This window comes from Oncorhynchus tshawytscha, linkage group LG15 (genome assembly GCF_018296145.1).
Source record: "Oncorhynchus tshawytscha isolate Ot180627B linkage group LG15, Otsh_v2.0, whole genome shotgun sequence".
In the NCBI taxonomy this organism is placed as follows: Eukaryota; Metazoa; Chordata; class Actinopteri; order Salmoniformes; family Salmonidae; genus Oncorhynchus; species Oncorhynchus tshawytscha.
This window is the reverse complement of record NC_056443.1, coordinates 37,663,393-37,680,739: the sequence shown is the minus strand read 5'-3', so window position 1 is coordinate 37,680,739 and position 17,347 is coordinate 37,663,393. Positions and strand designations below refer to the sequence as shown.

General features: G+C 45.5%; 1 protein-coding gene across 2 annotated transcripts; it reads left to right on the top strand.

Annotated features, from left to right (window-relative positions):
• The first annotated feature begins 1,111 nt into the window (after window positions 1-1,111).
• On the top strand, window positions 1,112-12,248 carry LOC112239664 (transmembrane protein 184C). 2 transcript variants are annotated; one of them, XM_042298514.1, is made up of 11 exons: window positions 1,112-2,263; window positions 3,200-3,330; window positions 3,495-3,531; window positions 4,346-4,551; window positions 5,199-5,273; window positions 5,393-5,486; window positions 7,614-7,726; window positions 8,025-8,124; window positions 8,252-8,615; window positions 9,960-10,034; window positions 11,114-12,248. In XM_042298514.1, the coding sequence occupies exons 1-11, from the start codon at window positions 2,147-2,149 to the stop codon at window positions 11,617-11,619; spliced, it is 1,818 nt and encodes a 605-aa protein (XP_042154448.1). In that variant the 5' UTR covers window positions 1,112-2,146; the 3' UTR covers window positions 11,620-12,248. The 2 variants fall into 2 exon arrangements, with proteins under 2 accessions (XP_042154448.1, XP_042154449.1); XM_042298515.1 differs by having other exon boundaries at window positions 1,113-2,263; window positions 8,444-8,615.
• Window positions 12,249-17,347: the final 5,099 nt, after the last annotated feature.

Genomic DNA, 17,347 nt, shown 5'->3' with positions numbered 1-17,347 from the left:
GACACCATAAACACCCCACCGATTGGTTAGACACCATAAACACCCCACCGATTGGTAGACACCATAAACATCAGTCGATTTAGACACCATAAACACCCCACCGATTGGTAGACACCATAAACACCCCACCGATTGGTAGACACCATAAACACCCCACCGATTGGTAGACACCATAATCACCCCACCGATTGGTAGACATAGTAATGATGGAAACATTGTTAACAGTCAGTCGGCCCATCAGTATTTGTATTTATTATGGATCCCCATTAAATGGAGCTCAAAATTCCCCGGGAGACAGACTAGCCATTTATTCAACATGAAACACCGGAGAATCGACCACTTACATCCTTACATCAGTCATTAAATCCTCCAGACTAGGGCTTGTTACACCACCGTGGAGTTGAAGATGACTCCTAAACACATTTCCCTTCCCTGTCCCTCCCTCAACTCCTCCACCGGAGTTGAGCTGTTGGGAGTACTGATTGTGTGTGTATGTGTATGTAAGTTGTGTGAGAAAATTAAAAATTAACAGACTAATTTATTCAACATGAATAGCAAGGCAGACTAATTTATTCAACATGAATAGCAAGGCAGACTAATTTATTCAATATGATTTTCAGATCAAGTCTCTTTTTTTCGGGTCAAGTCTCACTTTTTCAGGTCAAGTCTCTCTTTTCAGGTCAAGTCTTATAAACTATGAGGTGTGTGTGTGCGTGTGCGTGCATGTGTGTTGTACAGAACACATGTTGTACTGTTTCTTCTCTCCAACTCTTGATGCAGTACTGACTTCAGTACAGATAATTGTATTTTTCCTTTGAAATTCAAGGTGCACTTGATTTAGTGTCCAGGGCATTGATGTACCTTACTGTGGTGGTTTGTGTCTGGGAAGTACACAGAGGCAGAGCACACCGTTTCCCAGTCACCGATGAGGTCACAACCAGGGTTACCTAGGAGACGGGACAGACGTTAGACGTGATGGCGTCACAACCTGATTATGGACTAACAGAACAGAGTGAGGGAGAGATGAGAGAGAGTGTGACGAAAGAGGGGTACAGAGAGAGGGAAGCTCCGTAGTGACATCTAGCGGCCATGGATAAACACTAGAGCATTTTATTTCCCGTACCCATAATAAACGATGCCAATGTCCAGCAGGTCGGTTCTATTAACTGGGATTGTGGTGGACACACAGTAGTGTGAGGGATTTATTTATAAAATGATCCGCTAGTGTTGTTTTGTTTTTCACGTCCACTCCCTGCTCACATAGGAGGTAATTGAACTGACCACCTGACCTAATGATGCCGTAAGGATGGTAGCTCTGGTCCACGACGTTACTGCGCATTTCTCCACCACTAAGCTAGAGTAATGCCTGATGTCCACCAGATGCATGTGCGTTTTGTTTTGCTGGATGTCTAGCCCGCATTTTCCGTACAATTCATTTGAAAATTAATGACTTCCGCCGGATCGCAAAGAGTTTGATGCGTCCGGTGGACGTGAGGCGTAACAGGCAGTTAACGCCCTGGACCAGAGCTATAAGGATCGCTATAACGGTTTGTTGCAACGTGGGCGTCAACATGGAACCACACGCGCTATTATTTGACACCGATGTCCATGTCCGTTCCATGTCGCGACCAAATCGTCTCGGGACGCGGTAATCGGTTTATTCTCTGGTTTTCTTCTACCCTCAGAGGTGGGTGAATCTAGAAGAACGTATTAAAAGCTCTTGTGGATTTAAATGGATGAAACGCAACGTTGCTTGGCTACAACGCAGGGACAGATCATGTCTATTCAGAAAAGCTGAGGTTATTGATGATTTTGGGCAAAGACAATGTTACAGCAATAACGGAAGGATGCTTGTCAGGCCCTAGAGGTTTATCACTGTAGCCACGGGGGTTTAGGCTATTGGCGTCATCATTTCTGTTATTTTGTCAACAACTACTATTGACATGCAGTGATCGTAGCCTGTAGGTTACTGTAGGTTAGTGACACAGTGTTGTGTTTAGGAAACAGCTACAGTAGATATAGCCTGTAGCCAACGCCCACCCATCCCATTCCCGCCTAGTCCTTCAGTTCTAAACCCGAACATAACCCAACAGAAGCGAACTAAACGGAACTAACCGAACGAAACCGAACGGAACGGAACGGAATCATGCCGTGTACGTGTGGGAACTGGAGACGGTGGATCCGACCTCTCGTGGTCTGCCTCTATGTAGCTCTGCTACTCGTGGTTCTGCCGCTGTGTGTCTGGGAACTACAGAAGTCTGAGGTGAGACAGAACAAGTCCAACATCTGCCTTTCATATAATTAGTAACTATTGCTCTCACATCTGTTAAAGTCTATATGGTGCAACTGACACCTGTCAACGTTGTTGTGTTATTCTCCTCAGTACTCGGCTTTGGTGTTATGGTAAAGCCTGATCATTTTTAACTGCACAGATGGATCAACACCGGAGCTGTTGTTGCACTGATGTGTTCATTTATAAATGGTATCTCCAAGTAAAGCCTGTTTATGTAGTTAAACTTGGTCTGTGTTTCAGGTGGGGACCCACAGTAAAGCCTGGCTCTGTGTTTCAGGTGGGGACCCACAGTAAAGCCTGGCTCTGTGTTTCAGGTGGGGACCCACAGTAAAGCCTGGCTCTGTGTTTCAGGTGGGGACCCACAGTAAAGCCTGGCTCTGTGTTTCAGGTGGGGACCCACAGTAAAGCCTGGCTCTGTGTTTCAGGTGGGGACCCACAGTAAAGCCTGGCTCTGTGTTTCAGGTGGGGACCCACAGTAAAGCCTGGCTCTGTGTTTCAGGTGGGGACCCACAGTAAAGCCTGGCTCTGTGTTTCAGGTGGGGACCCACAGTAAAGCCTGGCTCTGTGTTTCAGGTGGGGACCCACAGTAAAGCCTGGCTCTGTGTTTCAGGTGGGGACCCACAGTAAAGCCTGGCTCTGTGTTTCAGGTGGGGACCCACAGTAAAGCCTGGCTCTGTGTTTCAGGTGGGGACCCACAGTAAAGCCTGGCTCTGTGTTTCAGGTGGGGACCCACAGTAAAGCCTGGCTCTGTGTTTCAGGTGGGGACCCACAGTAAAGCCTGGCTCTGTGTTTCAGGTGGGGACCCACAGTAAAGCCTGGCTCTGTGTTTCAGGTGGGGACCCACAGTAAAGCCTGGCTCTGTGTTTCAGGTGGGGACCCACAGTAAAGCCTGGCTCTGTGTTTCAGGTGGGGACCCACAGTAAAGCCTGGTTCATAGCTGGAGTGTTTGTGTTCATGACCATCCCCATCTCTCTTTGGGGCATCCTGCAACACCTGGTACACTACACACAGCCTGAGCTACAGAAACCCATTATCAGGTAGGAACACACCTGGTACACACCTGGTACACTACACACAGCCTGAGCTACAGAAACCCATTATCAGGTAGGAACACACCTGGAATCAAATCCCTTAAGGTATAAAGTATTTGTAAATGGTAGGAGACCAGATACCACTGATCTTCTCTGTTGTGTGTTTACAGGATCCTGTGGATGGTACCCATCTACAGTGTGGACAGTGTAAGGGGACACTTTTATTAACATTTGATTACAGTAATACTGTTATAACATATCAATCTGGTTGAAGACCTATCACTGCAGAAGAGAACTATGGAACACTAGACTAGAAAACAGAGAACTATGGAACACTAGACTAGAACACAGAGAACTATGGAACACTAGACTAGAACACAGAGAACTATGGAACACTAGACTAGAACACAGAGAACTATGGAACACTAGACTAGAACACAGAGAACTATGGAACACTAGACTAGAACACAGAGAACTATGGAACACTAGACTAGAACACAGAGAACTATGGAACACTAGACTAGAACACAGAGAACTATGGAACACTAGACTAGAACACAGAGAACTATGGAACACTAGACTAGAACACAGAGAACTATGGAACACTAGACTAGAACACAGAGAACTATGGAACACTAGACTAGAACACTGAGTCAGACATTCCATTGGTTTATAAGGAATGGCTGACCATTCTAAGTTCCATTGAGACCTCCGTATCTCTATGGTAACAGGATTAAGTGAGGACGGTGTGGTGTTGTCACAAGGCTGGGCTGCTCAAATGGCAGAGTCAACACACACACACACACACAGACCATATCTTTACATTGGTCACTCCATCAATCAATATGTGCTGGTTGAAAATAATGGACACATTTCATATGGTCGTTCCTCATCTATCAATTAAACTGCCTTTCTTCTCTCCCCCTCCCCCCTCCCTCCCCCTCACCCCCCTCCTCTCCCCCCCCTCCTCTCCCCCTCCTCCCCTTGGACATCTGTGTACATTGGACTTCTTCTTCTTTAGTGGATCGCGCTGCGCTACCCCAGAATAGCCATCTACGTAGACACGTGTAGAGAGTGTTACGAGGCCTACGTCATTTACAACTTCCTCATCTTCCTGTTAAACTACCTCTCTAACCAGTATCCCAGTTTGGTGTTGATGCTAGAGGTTCAGGAACAACAGAAACACCTGCCACCTCTATGCTGCTGTCCACCATGGGCAATGGGAGAGTAAGTGAGGAGAGGGAAGGAGAGCGAGAGAGAGGGTGGGGAGGGAGGAGAGAGAGAGGGAGGGAGGAGAGAGAGGGTGGGGAGGGAGGAGAGAGAGGGTGGGGAGGGAGGAGAGAGAGGGTGGGGAGGGAGGAGAGAGAGAGGGTGGGGAGGGAGGAGAGAGAGGGTGGGGAGGGAGGGAGGAGAGAGAGAGTGGGGAGGGAGGGAGAGAGAGAGGGAGGGAGGGAGGGAGGGAGAGGGGAGGGAGGCGAGAGGGAGGGAGGGTGGGAGGAGAGGGTGGGGAGGGAGGGGAGGGAGGTAGGTAGGGAGGGGAGGGAGGGAGAGGGGAGAGTTGGAGTGATAGAGGGAGGAGAGCAGGGAGAGATGGATAAACATGAATACAATGTCTTGATTGAATGATGGATGTGACTGATTGATGGTTGGTTGGTTGTGATTGATTGATGGATGTGACTGATTGATGGTTGTTTGATTGATTGGCTGATGCATGTGACTGATGGTTGGTTGTGATTGATTGGCTGATGGTTGTGATTGAGTGGCTGATGCATGTGACTGATGGTTGTGATTGAGTGGCTGATACATGTGACTGATGGTTGGTTGTGATTGATTGACTGATTGATGGTTGTGATTGGTTGTCTCTCCTCGGTCAGGGTGTTGTTGTTCCGCTGTAAGCTGGGGGTTCTACAGTACACCGTCGTCAGGCCCGTAACTACAGTGATAGCACTGTAAGTACAGCACTAACCAAGTAGTATATTATACACTACAAAATACATAAATACAGAATAGGAAAGGTTGAGCAGGTTATAATATTTTTCTGATCCCCCCCCCCTCTCTCTCTCTGTAGTGTCTGTCAGTTGTGTGGTGTGTATGACGAGGGAAACTTCAGCAACAGGAATGCCTGGACCTATCTGGTCCTAGTCAACAATATCTCTCAACTGGTGAGAACTCACACATCTGGTCCTAGTCAACAATATCTCTCAACTGGTGAGAACTCACACATCTGGTCCTAGTCAACAATATCTCTCAACTGGTGAGAACTCACACATCTGGTCCTAACCTGGTCCTAGTCAACAATATCTCTCAACTGGTGAGAACTCACACACCTGGTCCTAGTCAACGATATCTCTCAACTGGTGAGAACTCACACACCTGGTCCTAGTCAATGATATCTCTCAACTGGTGAGAACTCACACATCTGGTCCTAGTCAACGATATCTCTCAACTGGTGAGAACTCACACACCTGGTCCTAGTCAACGATATCTCTCAACTGGTGAGAACTCACACATCTGGTCCTAACCTGGTCCTAGTCAACAATATATCTCAACTGGTGAGAACTCACACACCTGGTCCTAACCTGGTCCTAGTCAACGATATCTCTCAACTGGTGAGAACTCATCACCTGGTCCTAGTCAACGATATCTCTCAACTGGTGAGAACTCACCCACCTGGACTTTACACTAGTCAGTATCTGATTCTCTACCCTGAAAGGTGCACTACGCCTCACGCATCTAACAGCTTTGGAATGTCGCCTCCAACTGCACTGTCCTCAGAGGGCATTTTGGCCACAATTTACTCCCAATTACACACAGTGCTCAGTTTACTTGTATTATCCTCTTTCTCTTGCTCGCTCTCTCAATTCAAGGGGCTTTATTGGCGTTGTAAACACATGTTTACATTGTCAAAGCAAGTGAAATAGATTAATATATAGTGAAATCAACAATAAAACATTTATAGTAAACATTACACTCACAAACGTTCCAAAAGAATAAAGACATTTCAAATGTCATATTACACTACCGGTCAAAAGTTTTAGAAAACCGACTCATTCCAGGGTTTTCCTTTATTTTTACTATTTTCTACATTGTAGAATAATAGTGAAGACATCAAACTATGAAATAACACATATGGAATCATGTAGTAACCAAAAAAGTGTTAAACAAATCAAAATATATTTGAGATTCTTCAAATAGCCAATTCTAAATAAATTACAGACAGTGTCACCAGAAAAACACCCCCACACCATCACACCTCCTCCGTGCTTACACAAATACACATACGCAGATCATCTGTTCACCCACAGCGGCGGTTGGAACCAAAAATCTCCAATTTGGACTCCAGACCAAAGGACAGATTTCCACTGGTCTAATGTCCATTGCTCGTGTTTCTTGGCCCAAGCAAGTCTCTTCTTATTGGTGTCCTTTAGTAGTGGTTTCTCTGCAGCAATTTGACCATGAAGGCCTGATTCACACTGTCTCCTCTGAACAGTTGATGTTGAGATGTGTCTGTTACTTGAACTCTGTGAAGCATTTATTTGGGTTGCAATCTGAGGCTGGTAACTGTAATGAACTTATCCTCTGAAGCAGAGGTAACTCTGGGTCTTCCATTCCTGTGGCAGTCCTCTTGAGAGCCAGTTTCATCATAGCGCTTGATGGTTTTTGCAACTGCAATTGAAGAAACTTTTAAAAGTTCTTGAAATGTTCCGGATTGACTGACCTTCATGTCTTAAAGTAATGATGGACTGTCGTTTCTCTTTGCTTATTTGATCTGTTCTTGCCATAATATGGACTTGGTCTTTTACCAAATAGGGCTATCTTCTGTATACCACACCTACCTTGTCACAACACAACTGATTGGCTCAAACGCATTTAGAAGGAAATAAATTCCACAAATTAACTTTTAAGAAGGCACACCTGTTAATTGAAATGCAGAGTGTGCAAACCTCATGAAGCTGGTTGAGAGAATGCCAAGAGTGTGACAACAGGTTTAAAAGAAATCTTTGACCGGTAGTGTATGTCTATACACTGTGATATTTCACCCAGTATGGGAGTTTATCAAAATTGGATTTGTTTTCTAATTTTTTGTGGATTTGTGTAATCTGAGGGAAATATGTCTCTCTAATATGGTCATACATTGGGCAGGAGGTTAGGAAGTGCAGCTCAGATTCCACCTCATTTTGTGGGCAGTGAGCACATAGCCTGTCTTCTCTTGAGAGCCAGGTCTGCCTACGGCAGCCTTTCTCAATAGCAAGGCTATACTTACTCAGTCTTTCTCTCTCTGTCTCCAGTTTGCCATGTATTGTCTGGTGCTGCTGTATAAAGCCTTGAAGGATGAACTGAGTCAGATTAGACCCGTTGGGAAGTTCCTCTGTGTTAAAATGGTCGTCTTCGTCTCGTTCTGGTAAGAGATTTTTAGTGAATCAAGAATGTCTAGTAGAACACATGGCCTGGCTTTTTCTGACTGTTGCTTAGCGTTGTGTGAGTGCCTAGTTACCACAAACAAAATGAGGGAGTCAACAATTCCCCTCACTCTCTCTTTCCCACCCCTCTCCCTCACTCTCTCTTTCCCACCCCTCTCCCTCACTCTCTCTTTCTCTCCCTCACTCTCTCTTCCCCACCCCCTCCATCTCTCCACTCTCTCTGTCTCTTTCCCTCCCTCACTCTCTCTTTCACTCTCTCTTTCTCTCCCATCCCTCCAGGCAGGCAGTGTTGATAGCTATACTGGTGAAAGTCGGAGTGATCTCTGATAAACACACCTGGGACTGGGACAGTGTTGAGGCTGTAGCCACCGGACTACAGGTACACACACACCTAACCCTCCCACACCCTAACAATACATCTGTGTAGAGATGTTTCTAGCAGCTATAGCCCACCACTACAGCTATAAACCCACCTCTCTCTCTCTCTCTCTCCCTCCCTACTCAAGGACTTTATCATCTGTGTAGAGATGTTTCTAGCAGCTATAGCCCACCACTACAGCTATAAACCCACCTCTCCCTCTCCCTCTCCCTCCCTACTCAAGGACTTTATCATCTGTGTAGAGATGTTTCTAGCAGCTATAGCCCACCACTACAGCTATAAACCCACCTCTCCCTCTCCCTCTCCCTCCCTACTCAAGGACTTTATCATCTGTGTAGAGATGTTTCTAGCAGCTATAGCCCACCACTACAGCTTTACCTATAAACCTTACATACTGGAGGCAGAGGAGGGAAGCTGTTTTGACTCCTTCATGGCCATGTGGGACGTGTCTGACATCAGAGCAGACATCTCAGAGCAGGTCCAACACGTAGGTGAGTAGGGCGGGGTCACAGGATGCTAAACTATGTTCAATATTAGCTCAATGTTACCCAACAGCAATGGATAGATGTTAGCTAAACATTATCTCAATGTTACCCAACAGCAATGGATATATGCTAACTAAACGTTAGCGCCATGTTACCCAATGGCAATGGATATTGTTAGGGTTGCGTCAATTCGAATCTGGTATCAGGATAAATATGACATTGAGTCACCAATTGTATGCTATGTATTTTTTATTAGTTAAGCAATAAGTGGTAAATGCAATTTCCGTATATACGGGCTCTCTGTCCCACCTCGCAGGACAAACAGAGAACTGACTTGTTCCTGACAAAGATATTATAATATACTCTTGACAGAAGTAGTTCCTGCTTCCGAGCTGGCCTATCAGAGTAGAGACTGGGCGTGGTTTAAACTCACTCAGCCTATCGTTGATTGTTGGCGCAGAGGCTGGTCCCAGCCCCCTTCAGCGGTCAGTCGTTGTAGCTGTGTAGAATTATCAGACAGTTATCAGGCACCTGGCTCCTGTTATCTAACAAAAGACTGTTTGTTCTCGCAACACCCTGCTCTGAATGTGCCCCCCCAACTCATTGCACAGTTTCTGTCTTCATGCTACTCTGTATTTTTCCATCATGAGAAAGGCCCATGGCCCTGAAACTGTTAACAATGTCTCAAGTCAGCTATGTTGCATAACACATACATACATCCACACAAGCCAACAGCAGATAATATTCAATCACATATATGGTAACGGGCTATAGTGCATAACACAGAATCCTCATAATTTGCTAACTAAACATTAGCTCAATGTTACCCAACAACAATGGATAGATGCTAACTAAACATTAGCTCAATGTTACCAAACAACAATGGATAGATGCTAACGAAACATTAGCTCAATGTTCCCCAACAGCAATGGATATATGCTAACTAAACGTTAGCGCAATGTTACCCAATGGATAGATGCCAACTAAACATTAGCTCAATGTTACACAATGGCAATGGATATGCTAACTAAATGTTAGCCAACAGCAATGGATATATGCTAACTAAACATTAGCTCAATGTTACCCAACAACAATGGATATGCTAACTAAATGTTAGCTCAATGTTACTCTAATGTCAAATGAATGTTGCTGTCAAGGTTGATCTGTACTTCAACAGCACCTGTCTGGGTTGACCTGTGTGTACACTCTTTGTGTGTGTATTCTGTGTGTGTGCGTGTGTACTCTGTGTAAGTGTGTATGTGTACTCTCTTTGTGTGTGTGTGTGTGTGTGTGTAGCTACCACTAACCTGGTCCTGTCCCTGCGTAGTAACACCACCCCTCCCCCCTCAGGTCGGACAGTCCTGGGCAGACCCAATAAGATGTACTTTGGCTCCACCGGCCGTCCTGAACACACTGAACACACAGGTATGTCTGGCCTTCCTGAACACACTGAACACACAGGTCTGTCTGGCCATCCTGAACACACAGGTCTGTCTGGCCGTCCTGAACATACTGAACACACAGGTCTGTCTGGCCGTCCTGAACACACAGGTCTGTCTGGCTGTCCTGAACACACAGGTCTGTCTGGCCGTCCTGAACACACTGAACACACAGGTCTTTCTGGCCGTCCTGAACACACTGAACACACAGGTCTGTCTGGCCGTCCTGAACACACAGGTCTGTCTGGCCGTCCTGAACACACAGGTATGTCTGGCCTTCCTGAACACACTGAACACACAGGTCTGTCTGGCCGTCCTGAACACATAGGTCTGTCTGGCCGTCCTGAACACACTGAGCACACAGGTCTGTCTGGCCGTCCTGAACACATAGGTCTCTCTGGCCGTCCTGAACACACTGAACACACAGGTCTCTCTGGCCGTCCTGAACACACAGGTCTGTCTGGCCGTTCTGAACATACTAAACACACAAGTCTGTCTGGCCATCCTGGACACACAGGTCTGTCTGGTGGTCCTGAACACACAGGTCTGTCTGGCCGTCCTGAACACACTGGACACACAGGTCTGTCTGGTGGTCCTGAACACACAGGTCTGTCTGGCCGTCCTGAACACACTGAACACACAGGTCTGTCTGGCCGTCCTGAACACACTGAACACACAGGTCTGTCTGGCCGTCCTGAACACACTGAACACACAGGTCTGTCTGGCCGTCCTGAACACACAGGTCTGTCTGGCTGTCCTGAACACACTGGTTATAGTTATAGATTTGGTATTTCTGATCTGTTATATTTACATTATTATTATTTCTGATCTGTTATATTTACATTATTATTATTTCTGATCTGTTATATTTACATTATTATTATTTCTGATCTGTTATATTTACATTATTATTATTTCTGATCTGTTATATTTACATTATTATTATTTCTGATCTGTTATATTTACATTATTATTATTTCTTCATTATATTTGAACGTTCAAAACATTTTATGTTTATATTATTATTACTTTGAGATTATCTTGTAATGAAATTATTATTATTAGGTCTCCTGTCGGCTGCGTCCCAGGGAGGGTCAGAGCAAGACATCATCGTCGCGGAAACCGTCTCCGTCCCCGCCTCCCCTCTGTCGGGTCACTACCAGGGGCTAGGCCACACCCCAAAGCCACACTCTTACTCCGCCCCCTCCGGGTTCATTTCTTCTGATTGGGACGAGGACAGCGAGGAGAAACAATCGGAGACCGGTGCAGGGGTTTCGCACCCTGGTGACATCGCTGGCGACGCCCCCACCGCCGACATCACTGCGAGGGGTGACTTCATTCGTGACATCTCAGATGGCGACGCACCCAGTGACATCAGTGCTGACGTCACTCGTGACATCGTTGGTGACATCACTGGCCACGCCCTCATTGACATCAGTGCTGACGTCACTCGTGACATCGTTGGTGACATCACTGGCCACGCCCTCATTGACATCAGTGGCGAAGTCCCCAGTGAAATGAGTGGTGACTTTACTGGTGACATCACTAGTAACATTACTTTTTACACGTAGGAGGAGTGTTACTGGTCCAGAGTGTGTTCCTTCCTGTCTCGTGACTCCTCCCCTTCACCCTGACTGGCTGAGACACGCTGCTTACACCAAACCAATGTTTTTAAAGGGGGAGTGGACACAATTCAGAAAGAAGGGTTTAAACAGTCAAGGAGAGTTTGGACACAGAGGAAGACATGTTGGTGTTGTATTTGCCATAACAATAGATTCATTATAAATAACTTTATAAATGATGTTTATAAAACACTAATGTCAAGTTTGACATAATAATGTGATATAATTATGTTTCGTTACTATAATTACTATTGTTTTAATATTTTGTAATTAATCATTTTTGGATAACAATGCTATTTAATTGTTGACAGTATTTTGTCATTATCCGTTTCATTCATTAATTTAATATATATTAATACATACAACAATTCAATACCATATATATATATGTATACACTGCAATAGACTGAACTACAGCTAATCATTATTACAGGCATGTTACTGAAGACAATACACAGCCTACTCACGCCATAGCAGACCATGCTTCTATTCAGCAGTAGGATGCCATTGACTTGTCAGCTGATTCATTCAACGACCTTCTTCTGTTGTCTTGGTAATAAAACCATTATAAAATGTTATGGTGTCAGCCTGTCTGTCTGGTGTTTACAACAAAACCATTATAACACGTCATGGTGTCAGCCTGTCTGTCTGGTGTTTACAACTTCTTTGATCGATAAATCGACATATTCCCGAGCAACTGGGAGAGAGTGAGCGGTCAGTTATGTACAAACAGCGAACCAATCGGCTGGTAAAGTGGCGCGGCGACATGAATCCAACAAGCCATGGAGGAAAAGGAGCAACTTGGAGAAGCAAACCAGAGTAATGAACAGCTGGAGGAGATCCAGGAAAACATCGCTAAAATGCTTTCGATGCTCACCACAACAAACTGTTACAATCGGTTGTTATTAAAAACGTAGATTAGTTTATGTCAGTCACACACAAACAATGAGTGCGCATGAATGAACAAGACAACAAAATTAACCTTTTGGAAACAAACTTGCAAACTTTAGAAGATGAATTGCACCAGCAAGAAAACATAATGAGACGAAACAACAAGCTAATGTAGTCCTTACCGGAAGATTAGGAAAAAAGGCAACCTGTCTCAGAGCATTTCGTATGGTTCTGTACGTAAATGAGAGACACTCCTTTTAGTATGATATGTTATGTTTGTTATGGTTACATAAGACATATAGTTACTTAAGGCAAACATTTAAGTTGGGTGGTTGGGTGTGTGTATAACGCGAATGTCTAGCAACCCAAAGGTTGACAGTTTGAATCTCATCACGGACAACTTGAGCATTTTAGCTAATTAGCAACATTTCAACTACTTATTATCTACTTTGCATGTTAGATAACTGGGTTGGCACCCCCCTTAGTTGTGCCGTGGCGGAGATCTTTGTGGGCTATACTCGGCCTTGTCTCAGGATGGTAAGTTGGTGGTTGAAGATATCCCTCTAGTGGTGTGGGGGCTGTACTTTAGAAAAGTGGGTGGGGTTATATCCTGCCTGTTTGGCCCTGTCCGGGGTATCATCGGATGGGGCCACAGTGTCTCCTGACCCCTCCTGTCTCAGCCTCCGGTATTTATGCTGCAGTAGTTTATGTGTCGGGGGGCTAGGGTCAGTTTGTTATATCTGGAGTACTTCTCCTGTCTTATCCGGTGTCCTGTGTGAATTTAAGTATGCTCTCTCTAATTCTCTCTTTCTTTCTTTCTCTCTCTCGGAGGACCTGAGCCCTAGGACCATGCCTCAGGACTACCTGGCATGATGACTCCGTGCTGTCCCCAGTCCACCTGGCCGTGCTGCTGCTCCAGTTTCAACTGTTCTGCCTGCGGCTATGGAACTGTGACCTGTTCATTGTGATTACTATTATTCGACCATGCTGGTCATTTATGAACATTTGAACATCTTGGCCATATTCTGTTATAATCTCCACCCGGCACAGCCAGAAGACAACTGGCCACCCCTCATATCCTGGTTCCTCTCTAGGTTTCTTCCTAGGTTTTGGCCTTTCTAGGGAGTTTTTCCTAGCCGCCGTGCTTCTACACCTGCATTGCTTGCTGTTTGGGGTTTTAGGCTGGGTTTCTGTACAGCACTTTGATATATCAACTGATGTGAGAAGGGCTTTATAAATACATTTGATTTGATTTGAGATAACCCTTCACCTGACCATAACCTTAACCCTTTTAACTAACCCCTTCACTTAACCCCAACCCTTTAATCTAACTCCTAAACATAATCCTAATGCCTAGCTAATTTTAGCGAGCTAGCTAACGTTCGCCACCAAACTAGAATTCATAATATGTCATACATTTTGAAAAATTCGTAACATATTCGTAACATATCATACAAAATGGACGATGTAAATCCACAAATTAATTCAGTTGAAGTCGGAGGTTTACAGACACCTAGTTTTGAACTCAGTTTTTCACTATTCCTGACATTTAATCCTAGTAAAAAAAAATATCCCTGTCTTAGGTCAGTTAGAATCACCACTTTATTTAAAAATGTGAAATGTCTAAATAATAGTAGAGCATCTTCACAAGGTCCTTTGTTGTTGTTCTGGGGTTGATTTGCACTTTTCGCACCAAAGTACGTTCATCTCTAGGAGACAGAACTCGTCTCCTTCCTGAGTGGTATGACGGCTGTGTGGTCCCATGGAGTTTATACTTGCATACTATTGTTTGTACAGATGAATGTGGTACCTTCAGTCGTTTGGAAATTACTCCCAAGGATGAACCAGACTTGTGGAGGTCTAGGATGATTTCTTTAGATTTTCCCATGATGTCAAGCAAAGAGGCACTGAGTTTGAAGGTAGGCCTTGAAATACATCCACAGGTACACCTCCAATTGACTCAAATGATGTCAATTAGCCTAACAGAAGACATAATTTTCTGGAATTTTCTGAGCTGTTTAAAGGCACAGTCAACTTAGTGTATGTAAACCTCTGACCTACTGGAATTGTGATACAGTGAATTATAAGTGTTCTTCTCTAGGAAGTAACGATAGAAGTAACTGATGCCACATGGCTACATGGAAACTGAAAAGATCATTCAAAAGGGTGAATATAGCATTTACACTACTGGTCAAAAGTTTTAGATTACTTACTCATTCAAGGGTTTTTCTTTATTTTTGCTATTTTCTACATTGTAGAATAATAGTGAACACATCAAAACTATGAAATAACACATATAGAATAATTTAGTAACCAAAACAAGTGTTATTTTTTTAAATATTTGAGATATATTTGTTCAAATAGCCACCCTTTGCCTTGATGACAGCTTTGCACTCTCTTGGCATTCTCTCAACCAGCTTCATGAGGTAGTCACCTGGAATATATTTAAATGAACAGGTGTGCCTTGTTAAACGTTAATTTGTGGAATTTCTTTCCTTCTGTAACGAGTGTCGTTGGAAGGATGAAACCAAGGCGCAGCGTTCTTTGAGTTCCACATAATTTAATAATGAAGTGAAACTTTTAGAAAAAACAAAAACAATAAAGAATACAGCGACCGAACAGCTTCGTTCTGTCAACTACCTGCACACAACCGAAGAACAAGATTCCACACTGAAGGAGGGAAAAAAGCTACCTAAGTATGAATACCAATCAGAGACAACGATAGACAGCTGTCCCTGATTGAGAACCATACCTGGCCAAACACAAAGAAATAGAAAACATGAACATAGAATGCCCACCCTAGTCACACCCTGGTGCGGACCGCGGCCGCAAAACCTGACTCTAAAGGTGAGGGTCCTGATGGGGGGACCCTGGTGCGGGGACCCTCGCCACCGACCCCGGACAGGAGGGCGACCCTGGCAGCTCCGGACAGGAGGGCGACCCTGGCAGCTCCGGACAGGAGGGCGACCCTGGCAGCTCCGGACAGGAGGGCGACCCTGGCAGCTCCGGACAGGAGGGCGACCCTGGCAGCTCCGGACAGGAGGGCGACTCTGGCAGCTCCGGACAGGAGTGCGACTCTGGCAGCTCCGGACAGGAGGGCGACTCTGGCAGCTCCGGACAGGAGGGCGACTCTGGAGGGAGGAGACGCAGAGACAGCCTGGTGCGTGGGGCTGCCACAGGGCCCACCAGGCTGGGGAGACCTACAGGAGGCCTGGTGAGTAGAGGAGGCACCGGATGAACCGGGCTGTGGGGGAGCACTGGTGCGCAGCCTTGGCACCTCTCTTCCAGGCTGAATGCCGACTTTAGCCCTGCCCCTCCAGAGTGCAGGCACAGGTCGAACCGGGCTGTGGGGGAGCTGTGGGGCTGCCTCTCGTGCCTGCTGCGCTGCCTTGCCTCATGTCGCCGCCTCTCAGCTTTAGCTGCCTCCAACTCTTCCTTCGGGCAGCGATATTCCCCAGCATGCCTCCAGGGTCCCTGTCCGTCCAATATCTCCTCCCATGTCCATTCCTCCAGAAAAACGCTGCTTGGTCTCTTTGTGGTGGGATCTTCTGTAAATCTTCTGTCAGCTGTCCCTGATTGAGAACCATACCTGCCCAAACACAAAGAAATAGAAAACATAGAAACATAGAATGCCCACCCTAGTCACACTCTGGCCTAACCAAAATAGAGAATAAAAACCTCTCTATGGCCAGGGCGTGACACCTCAATGTGTTTGAGCCAATCATTTGTGTTGTGACCAGGTAGGTGTGGTATACAGAAGACATCCCTATTTGGTAAAATAAAAAGTCCATATTATGGCAAGAATAGCTCAAGTAAGCAAAGAGGAACGACAGTCAATCATTACTTTAAGACATGAAGGTCAGTCAATCCAGAAAATGTCAAGAACTTTGAAAGTCATTTGTGTTGTGACAAGGTAGGTGTTGAAAGTTAGAAAGAGGAGTGGGAGGCTCCGGTGCACAACTGAGCAAGAGGACAAGTGCATTTGAGTGTCTAGTTTGAGAAACAGACGCCTCACGGGTCCTCAACTAGCAGCTTCATTAAATAGTACCCGCAAAACACCAGTCTCAACGTCAACAGTGAAGAGGCGACTCTGGGATGCTGGCCTTCTAGGCAGAGTTCCTCTGTCCAGTATCTGTGTTCTTTTGCCCGTCTTAATCTTTTCTTTTTATTGGCCAGTCTGAGATATGTATTTTCCTTTGCAACTCTGCCTTGGAGGCCGGTATCAGAGCTTCCAAGATGGCGTAGCAGTCGGACCTGTGTTTGTCTTGTCCCGTGTATATAGTGGTTTTCCTCATTTTTCCCCCCGTATATATTTTAATCTCACTTTCCATCCATGGACTGAATATACTCTCTTCCAACCTGCCTCAGCCAATGTGGTACGGATCTGCTATTTTTATACTATAGAACCGGAACCCCCATCAGAAGCTAGCCAGCTAACTAGCTACTAGCTAGTAGTCAGTTAGCCACTGTTAGCGGTCGACACTGTTAACTCGGGCCTCAGCTTGGTCAATACCTGCTAGTCTGCACAGCACGATATCAACCCAGAGCATATCTGACTGCTTTTTCTCTACCACATCTCCGGATTCCTACAAGCTCTGAACCTTTACACCAGATCATCACAGCTAGCTAGCTGCAATCCGAGTGGCTACTCTTGGCTAACGTCTCTGTCCCGAAGCAAGCACCAGTTAACCTGGAGCTAGCCTCAAGCTAGGCCCATCTCCCGGTTAGCCGAATAGGTCCACCAGCCAATTCTTGGGCTACAATACCTCTTTTTACCTCTTTTGCC

Excerpts from the sequence above, each read along its gene's own strand:
- LOC112239664 (XM_042298514.1), top strand. The coding sequence starts at position 2,147 with ATGCCGTGTACGTGTGGGAACTGGAGACGGTGGATCCGACCTCTCGTG. Across the intron at positions 3,331-3,494 it reads CTACAGAAACCCATTATCAG|GATCCTGTGGATGGTACCCA; the intron begins GTAGGAACACAC and ends GTGTGTTTACAG. Across the intron at positions 5,274-5,392 it reads GTAACTACAGTGATAGCACT|TGTCTGTCAGTTGTGTGGTG; the intron begins GTAAGTACAGCA and ends CTCTCTCTGTAG.